Source organism: Alligator sinensis, unplaced genomic scaffold (genome assembly GCF_000455745.1).
Source record: "Alligator sinensis unplaced genomic scaffold, ASM45574v1 scaffold358_1, whole genome shotgun sequence".
NCBI classification, from domain to species: Eukaryota; Metazoa; Chordata; order Crocodylia; family Alligatoridae; genus Alligator; species Alligator sinensis.
This window is the reverse complement of record NW_005842121.1, coordinates 1,433,378-1,443,244: the sequence shown is the minus strand read 5'-3', so window position 1 is coordinate 1,443,244 and position 9,867 is coordinate 1,433,378. Positions and strand designations below refer to the sequence as shown.

At 44.7% G+C, this 9,867-nt stretch overlaps 1 protein-coding gene across 2 annotated transcripts in view; it reads right to left on the bottom strand.

Moving 5' to 3' along the window:
* KLHL28 (kelch like family member 28) overlaps nucleotides 1-9,847 on the bottom strand; it is a 17,813-nt gene extending 7,966 nt beyond the window's left edge. The window contains exons 1-2 of one of the 2 annotated variants that reach the window (XM_006024856.2): nucleotides 9,370-9,847; nucleotides 3,357-4,255 (exon numbers count right to left, since the gene is read on the bottom strand). In XM_006024856.2, coding sequence (XP_006024918.1) covers nucleotides 3,357-4,255 — 899 coding nt within the window. In that variant the 5' untranslated portion in view covers nucleotides 9,370-9,847. Of the gene's footprint in view, nucleotides 1-3,356; nucleotides 4,256-9,288 lie in introns of both variants that reach the window. The other variant, XM_025205622.1, reaches the window with a different exon arrangement.
* Nucleotides 9,848-9,867: the final 20 nt, after the last annotated feature.

Genomic DNA, 9,867 nt, shown 5'->3' with positions numbered 1-9,867 from the left:
TCCCTCCTCCCTTCATCTTGAATAGATGTGGGAGCAGGGTAAGCTTTGTATATCATGACACAATGTTTAAAGTCCTTGATTTTAAACTGCAGCAGAAGAGAGGCAAATACAAATAAAAACTAAATGAAGCATACTCCCTGTTACAGAACATTTACTAAATGTTCAAGTGTAATAGAAACCCATTGATTTCTACAAGTATTAGGAAAGGCTTTTTTTCTTTTTCTTTTAAAGAAGCGGATATCACTGGGACTTTGCAAAACAGCCCCAGATTATTAAGAAGAGACGTATGTTTGACACTCCTGCTGTACAAGGAGAACCAGATAGCTCGAGAGCAGGGGCGGGCATTTATTTTGGGCAGAGGGCCACTTACTGAGTTTTGGCAAGCCATTGAGGGTTGCATGACAGGCAGCCCAGGGCAGATTAATATTAATTTTCTAAAATTTTTAGGGGCCCTGTGGGCCAGATAGAGTGGCCTGGCAGGCTGCATTTGGCCCCCAGGCCACATTTTGCCCACCCCTGCTCTAGAGTGACCACTCCACCATTCAACACCCTCCTTGGACTGAACAGAAAATTACTATGAAACATTAAATATCTTAATTTTTTAAAACCAAAAAACTTACTATTCCTAGCTTTACAACTCTGTATTCTGCTGTTTTGAATTTATCACTCTGATAAAAGAAAACTAAGTTGTATCCAATCAAATGTGGCAAAATTAAGAAAATCCTAATGAGAACACATGTAGAACATTTCTACACATGAAATAAACTCTGGTGCATATTGTGCCTACTGCTCCCAGATGCCAGGTTTACACATGAGCCTGGGACTACAACGCATTGAGCTGGGTTGGAGCAGTAAAAGGCTGAATCCTTGTGGCAGCGCAGCCCTGGCCCCTCCCCTGCTGTCTGCAATGAGCCAGGCCCATGCTTTGCAGACCTGAGTGAAGTGGCTTGCAGCCTCCCCACTGCCTGCTTCGAACAGCCTTGGCTCTGGGCATGCCCCTGCCACCTGCCACAGAGCCTGAGCTACTTACAGCAGGTGGCGGGAATGCTACAAGTCGCTGTACTGATGTCTGCAGAGCTCTGGCCCGGCTCACTGTTGATGCTGGGTGCACATGCACCTCTGGGTGGATGGCAGGGAAGGGGCTGGGGTCTGCGCTGCCACAACAAGGATCAGGCCCCTCTTTGCTCCCCTGGCGCCCACCCCTGGCATGCCAACATCTTATAAGTTGAGGTTGGGGCGTTAATTGGCACTCTGCCCAAAAATGTTGCCGACCCCTGATCTAAACACTTCTGCTTCAACAAAACAACACGAGTAGTTCAGCCTAGAGTAGTGTAAGATTCTTTTACACTATTAACAAGGGCATGCTGTCAACCTCAAAAAAACTATTTATCTGACTATTTTAATTCAGTGCTACAAATAATACTAAACAATAAGAGGATCAGGGAAAAGAAAAGGTTTTTTTTTTTTCTATTTATACAGATTTTGTGCATCAGACAGACACCCCCCTAAAAAGTGCAACAGAGATTCTGATTATTAGGAGTCTATTCTCAGAGTGACCTGGGACAACCTCTTTGCTACCTAATGTGTAGCATGAAAGAGAATGAAAGGGGGAGGGAAAAGGAATTATTTGTTTGGTTCCTCAGCTGAGGACAGAAAACCTTGCTTAATGGCTATAAGGGCTGTAGTGTTGATAAAATTGTAAGCGATCACTAAAAGATGATACTGGTATTCATGTTCCCTACCTGGCACATAGCCGAGCACACCCATCTTCCCTTAAGCTAAAAAATGATAAGAGCTGGTGGCCCTGCATTATCTTCCACACTCCTTCCAACCAGCATCCTTTGGCCCAATCTAGCTTTGTGACTTGAAGCCTGTTTGGTGCATGCAGAATTTTTAGATTTCAGTGTCATGCCTCTAATAAGCTGTACTGACACGAGCATGACAAGATCCAGCACATCACAAGGTTTACAATACTCTCAATTCTTCTTGAATTTTCACAGAGACACCAAATGCCATTGCTCTGATCTCTGAACTATCCCGCTACCAAACTAAAGTTCCTTCTCTGTAATTTGGAGGCAATAAAAGTCCTAGCGTGAAGGATTCCACTGAAGCAAGTTTTATTCTCCCCACTTAATCAAGGCCGATGCTGGAGGAGGGCAGAGAAAGCACTTCAAGGACATCCCTGAGGCCAACTTGGAAAAAAAAAAAGCAAAATTAACATCAACTTGTGGAAGACCATTGCCCAGGGCTGCCCCAAATGGAAGAAGTCTGCTGCAAGGAACTCAGTACTTTGAAACCTTACACTGACAACAGGAGTTGGAAAAGCAGAAGTGCCAGAAACAGCACGTCACGGACTGAATCAAGAACCCAAAGCCACCCACCCCGCATGAAAACAGGGGCCTGAGTTGCAACAGTCTCTTGATCCCAGATCAGCCTCGTTAGCCATCTTTGGACCCACAGATAAGACAACTATGGGAGACAATCATCCTCAACAGCAAGGGATTCTCCAATGATGATGATTAAGAGTCCTAAATTTAAATTCTCCACTTAATTCTCTGAACTTGACAAGACTCTCTATTACAGTATTCTCTAACCTCATTCTCAGAGGCAACAAAACTTTTTTGCCAACAGAGCACAAGCATGAAGACTTTCAGCCTCAATGGTTTTAAGATAATAAAACCTGGAGTCTTTAGCAGAGAATATAAACCTATGTTATAATCAAAGACTTGAGTCAGTCTTATTCATACATTTCTTGTATAAAATTGTAAGTCAAAATTTTCTTCATGAGATAAAGTAGTGGGGTACAAAAGCCTGCCCCTAGGTGACATTTCTATAGTTCTGGCAACCTAGGGAGGCAACCAGAAGGAAAATAAAAGCAATATTGTTGTGAAAACCCAGAAAAGAAATCCAGGTAAAAACAGAGTGAGAATAGTCATGTTACTAACAAATGTTATGTTTGTCTTTAGCATGTGTGCTAAAGCAGGTGTGCACTAACATGGTGCTCTACCTTTGTTAATGAAACTACACTGCTTCAGATACTGGTTTCATAGAAGTAGGGTCGTAGGGGACCTGAGCAGATCATCTAGTCTGACCCCCTGCCCTGGGCAGGAATGAATACAGGGCTCTTATGACCCCTACTAAGTTTAAGCTCAAATGACCCCAGCTAAGAACTAGCTAACTAGAATTAGCTCGGGTGGGTGTCTGTTTGGTACTACATTGTACAGTAAAGACATAGCCCCAGTTACACAAACACAGCAGTTCCCAACATAAAGTCTGTTTCAACTCTGATCAGGAAGGTTACATTCAGGCATGCCTGCTAGCGTAACTCAAACAGTTTAAATTTTACTGCTCCTTACCTCTCCAAGCACGCAAACAGTCCAGCTTTTCCTCCTACAGCACAAAGAACTTTAGGAGCACAACGAGGCCTTGTCATCAGCACAGTCTGATGGGAAAGTCTGTGTTCAGGCATGAAATGGTATTTCAGGGCTTCATTTAGTAGATGTTTACAAGTATGGTCATCTCGAATAAGATGGTTTGCTTCATACAATCTAGTGAGAAACTTAACACTCAGTAGTGGTAATCGGACAGAGTGTAGAAGCTGCGCTAAGTACTTCTGCCGCTCCTGCACATCATACTTGATCCAAGATTCTAGTGCATAAAAGACCGTCTCTTCTGTGACAACATTCAAACAGTCATTGGAAACAATTTCATCTAATTCAGAATGTGTCAGCTCAAAAAACTCTTCAGTCTGACAAACATCTTCAAAGTTTTGACAAATGTATTTGTTAGCAGCCAAATAGAGGTCATGGCAGCCATACGTCTCTGCAAAACGAGAAATCCCAATGCAATTGCCAGGATCAAGCTGGCTTTCAAGAAATGTGCAGCATTCCTTCAGTACAAGTTTGATCTGGAGAAGATTTGCAGCTGGAAGAAGCGACTCAACAGTGTCCTGCGAGATGAATACAGTTCCCGTGTACGCATACTCAACTATGGCCTGCAGTGCTGCCTCATCGATGCACTGGAACTCGACCTCAGAGTTCTCCTTCTCTGAAAGATTTCCAGTGAACATGGCTTTGAAATATGGGCTGATGCTGGCAAGCACCACTTTGTGGGCATGGATCTTGACATCGCCAACTCTTAGGATAATGTCACAAAGCTCGTGATGTTGGCGAAGAAGATTCAAGCCCTGCAAAAGCTGTTCAGAATGCAAGTGGGTTAAGTTGGCAAGCATGTAGGCTGGAGACGACTGGTCCATCTGTGACAAACAAAATTTTAAATGCATTATTAAAGCTTTTATTTTAAGGGTCTCAATGACTTACTCAATTATTTAAAACATAACATTAAAAAAAACAACCAATTTTTCATAATTTACTCTGTTACTTTAATGGGCGTATTGTATTCAACTGAAGAACATCAACCAAGACTATTTTGTTTTTGACTTCTCTTGATCTAACAAAATGCTTTTCTTAGGTGAGTTAAAATCAGAGACATTCTTATTAAATACTTGTTCCTTAAAAAGTATCTCTTTATAAAATCTGAAATTTGTGCCCAAAATACCTGATAATATCTTTAAAACAAAATCCTGTCTCAAAAATATCCTTGGGAGTACAGCAGTTGGAATTAAATAATGTAGAGACCATGCTGATTTCAGAAAGTATGAACACCAGGTAACAACAAACAGTACAATGTCAGCTTGATGCACAACTGCCCTAGTTTAAAGAAACCTGCTTACAACTTCTATGTGAAGGCTTCAAGCTGTGGGTCAAGGAGCCATGCTGATAATGCTCTTTAATGAATAGGGAGCAGACCTTGTGGAGAACACAATTACTACATACACATGTCCTTGGAGGGCCATTAACTCTTCAAAACTGAAGATTCACTGTGAGGTTCAAATTTTCCTCCTTCCTTTCAGGATTACTTTGCAGGGGAGATTCATCAATTATTTAGGTTTAGACAGGGCAATGAAGAATAAAAGTACTTAGGTATTACAAAAACAAATCACAATAGTTTTAAAAAAAAGTTAGGTTGCTTGCTTAGTTCTGGAAACTTATTTCAAATTATTGTTATGATAGATGTATAAAAGCTCATAAATAATATTATTCTTCTGGTACAACTATATTCTTTATAGCTACTTAAAAATACAGGCACTTCAATCTCTTTTTTGAGTGGAATTCTTTTTTGTAATTATTTGTAGTACGTAGACCAGAGTCAGCTCTTTTGCATACTATTTAGTTGTAGCCGAATTATTAAATTTGTGGGGGAGGGAAGTGTCAAGATCCTGGAAACTGAGGCGACAGAGTTCTTTCAACAAAGGACACTGCGCCCATATGATATATGAAATAAAAATGTATCGGCTTCTCATTTAACTGACTATAATGAACTGCACAAATTCACTTCCTCCAACCTATTATTAAAAAAAAAAGTTAGATTCTGTATTCAGTCACATTCTCTTCACCACTTTTATACGTCCTTAATTGACACCTAATTTGAAGAGTGGTATATCTGCAAAGTACTGGATCTGGAAGGAGACAATCACCTGCCAGAACCTAAATATAGATTATCATCATAACTGACAAAGAGGTGAAGAGTTACAAGCGCAGTAAAAATACTCTTCTGTTGGAAAATGCACAAGTTCATGCCTTTCCTTTTATAGCCTTGTCAGCTCTCTCTTGCCTAGAAAAAAGGAAAAATACCTTTCCCCAGACTTCTGCAAAAATAAGATTGTAGTAAGATTGTAAGAGTACGCATGGCAGCAACTAAATGTTGATTTTGCAGTATACAAGATGTTAGGGATGGAAATGAGCAGCTAAACTGCTTTTCTCAGATTATTGCTTTTGAATTTGTCTTTGATTTGATTCAGTGTTGTTTTTTTATTAATACAGAAGAGTAAGTGGATTCATGAAGAGCATGTTGAAAGAAGAGACAGTTGTCAGAGCCCAGAAACAGATCCTGCAAACACCTGTGCATGGAGTTTGAAACCTTCAAAATTAAATGCGTGTTTACCAGTTATAACCAAAACGGTCTCTACCACATGAACAACAGTGCACAAAAATGTGTAGTCACAGCCCATGCACACATGGGCTTGTCATACCATCAGTCATGAAATCTGGAAATAGGCACATTCAGCAACTTCAGAGATATGCCTCATACCTTGGATTTACCTAAGCGTTACTGTTCCTATAATTTACAATCTAAAGATTAACTAGATGTTCCTATAAACCACATAAATGAATCATTGAGTCCTAGCTCTTGTGATAACTTGGTATGATAAAAAAACTAGTGTCAGAACTAAAGCACAATAGTAGCAATACAATTATTGTTAAAAAAACACAGGGGTTATTCTGATAAGTTTGTTCTAAACTCATTTAATATAGAATATCACCTTTTCATGAGTGACATTATGTAATACCTCAGTAATCAAAGGAGTAGGTTTAAAACCTAAGAAAAGGAAGTTCCTTTCCACACCATGTGTAATCAACTTGTAGGACTTGCTGCCACTAGATGTTGTAGAGGCTAGGGGTGCACCGATAAATATTTTTTTGGCCGATTATTAACCAGCCCTATCAGCTAAAACCGATCCAATAGTTGACACACAGCTTGGACAGCAGCGTCCTACTGATAAGTCTGCAGGGAGTAAGAGGCATGGGGCAGATCGAGGCCCCCCACAGTAAGGGAGGGAATGGGGCTGGGGCAGGTGCTGCCCAGCTGGTGTCAGGGCAGGATGTGGAACAGAGCTGCAGGTGGCTTGTCCGGAGGCGTGTTCACACCCCCGGGGGAGGCATGAGGGGCATGTACCCCCCAGATTTGTGCACTGGGTGAGGGAAGACTGCCTGCTTCAGGGTCAGGGCCTGCGCTACCCTCTTCCAGGGTGGGGGCGGGGGGCTGGGCCAGGGCTACGTTTGGGGCAGGAAGGCGGGACGGGCGGTGGCAGTACTGGGAGGGGGGGCTACAGGTAGGTTACGGCAACCCCAAAATTTGCCATAGTCCACTCTCCCAGTGCCACTACTGCCTGTTCCGAGTGCAACCCCCACTCAGGAAGAGGCCAGTGCAGCACCTGACCCTGAGCCTGCAACAAGCAGCCCCCATCCCTCCCCCCCTCCCCAAGCCGCCCCTAGCTCCCTCTCAAGCCCTGCCACACTGTGGTTGGGCAGTGCCTGCCTCTGCCTCAGCACCACCCCACTCTCTCCCTCACTGCAGGGGCCTCGATTTGCACCCCTCACATCCCTTCCCCCACACAGACTTACTGGCAAGATGCTGCTCTCCAAGCTGCTGGGATGCATTCCCGGCTGTGTTCATGCTGCGGCTGTGCGCATGCACAAAGCATTTATTGGTGACATTATCGGCTAAACAGGGCCAAAAAAACTGTGTTCATGCTGCGGCTGTGCGCATGCACAAAGCATTTATTGGTGACATTATCGGCTACACTGGCCAAAGAAAGCCAATTTCCGATAACATCAATTTTCCTTTTATTGGTGCCAATACGATATGGACCAATACATCGGTACAGCTATAGTAGAGGCCAACAATTTAATCAGGTTCAAAAGATAATTAGATAAATTCATGCAGGAATGAGAGTAGGGCTGCAACCTCCAGGAAGAGGAGAGGGGTAAAGGACAGATCATCGAATCCTTCAGCTGTCCAACTGAGATCAACCCTCAGCTGGATGTACTTAAGTGCTTCACTGCATTTGGCTTTACATTTCTGGAGCAACAACAATGGTACCACACGAAACATTACTTAGCTGTCCGCTACTAATCACCATGCCAAATTACCTACACCAAAAACTGTCACCCCTCATATTACTGTTTCAATGCATACACTACTTAATTTTCTTCCAGCTCTAATACAGATCACAACACACAAAAGGGAATATGCAGCAAATAAGCCACCATCTCAGGCAAGCTTCAGCTTACCGGTCACTCCCTAGAGATAAACAGCTCTGGGAAATATGCTAGAGCGATACCTATGGGGCCTTCAGAAACTACAGCTGTACAAATAATAAATAATTTTGCATTGCCATCCTTGTGCATCTTTAGATTTGTTGGAAGCAGACTAATGACCTGTTCCACGACTAGCACAGGACGTTAAAGATGTGATTGTCTTGGTTACCTCCAGGCACAGGTGACTGGTAGGGGAGGCATGCGTCTCCCCTGAGATTGGCCCCCCAACTTGGTACCACTCAGGATGAGGCAGTTTTTTTGCTGCGCAGGCCGGTGGCGCGTAGGAGGAGGGCACTAAGCTGCAGCACAGAAATATAGGAGTGGATACAGGACTTTTGGGCCGCCCCAGGGCACACCCACAAATTGTGCCCCCCCAGACTCAGGAGGCACCAGTCACACCTGCCTCCAGGGCTTGACTTTGGGATCATTCTTAAAAACAATGTTGAAGACCCGGCTACGGCAAAAGGTGCTGCTCTCTGCGAGGCAGCTGTAACTAACACGGTGATTCTCCAGCAGGCTCCTGCAGCACCCTGGGGCACCTGGAGATGCCTTCAAGGATGCGGCAGGATGCCACACAAGTGTTAGCCTTATGAGGTGTACAAACAGGATTCACAAGAGAAACCCAGAAACGTCGTCAGAATCCAAAGTGTCCAAACCTGTGTGTTCAAGCTTATACTGCTGAGGCAGTCCTCAGCTTACAACGTTTTGCGCTACAACATTTATAAATTGATGCCCTGTTTCAACTTTATGACGTCAGGTTTGACTTTACAACGCTTGATCCAATGCCACGCTGGTGAACAAGTTCGCTGTGTCGCTCATCTCCCTGGAGAACGTCTGTCCAAACTTCCTTGGACACTTTCTTTAAGAAGCAGACAAGACTACAGAAAAACCTGCAGCCGAGACTTCTGAGAAGACTCCAAGCAACAGCCCGTCAAAAAGGAGAAGACTCCAGCCAAGAGCCCGTCAAAAAGTTCAGCAAAGTCACCTCAAAGAAGTCCTTCCAAATCAATACGATTGTTACTTACAATATAAATACATTAATGTAGCTATATTACTCATCTATAATTGATTGAGTACAAAATTCTGGGTTATTTTTGGTGAAAATAAGGTATCGGGCCTTGGTTCAGGAACCAATCTCTCATTTATAACATTGTTTCCTATGGGAAAAAAAATCGGTTCCAAATTACAAAAACCGCTTAAGTCGAAACATTGTGTTGCAAGTCCGAGGACGGCCTGCAAGTACATGGGGGTGCACCAGGAATCGGGCGCCCCATGGGAAGACGAGGTCGAACGGTCACAAACCGCCGGAAAACCGTTTTAGACCGGACATAAGGAAACACTTCTTTACCGTCCGAGTCTCCAGAGTCCGGATCAGACTCCCCCCCCCGAAAGTGGTGCAAGCACCGACGCTGGACACGGGGACGCTCACCTGGCCCCGTGGGGTCCTCCGACCCCGCTGACGTCCTGCCCCTCGGGCAGGGGGGCCCTCGCAGCCCCAGCGTCCGTGAAATCGATGAAGCCGGACGCAGAGAAGCGGGGAGGGAAGGTCGTTTACTCCAGTGTTTCTCAACCCAAAAGCGAAGGGGCGGGGAACAACGCATTTTAAAAAGGGGATCTCCTTTCCAGGAGAAAAAGGTGGGGTGGCTTTCCCTTCGCAGGGGGAAGCTTTGCCAGACCCCCCCTCACGCTGAGGGGTCGGGAGTGTGGGGCGCTGGGCCTGGTCCGAAAGCGGATGAGAAGCGCTGCTCCAGCCCAGCCCCTGCCCGAGGCAACCCCCCTCATACAGCCCATCCCACACGACCAGGCCCCGCGCAGGAGGCAGACGAAGTTCCCTCCATCCCGCCCCGGGCCGGGCCCGACTTCACTGAGCCAGGCCTCGTGCGGGGCGGGTGAGGGGGGGCAGAGCCGTACCCGCCCCCCCCGGGGG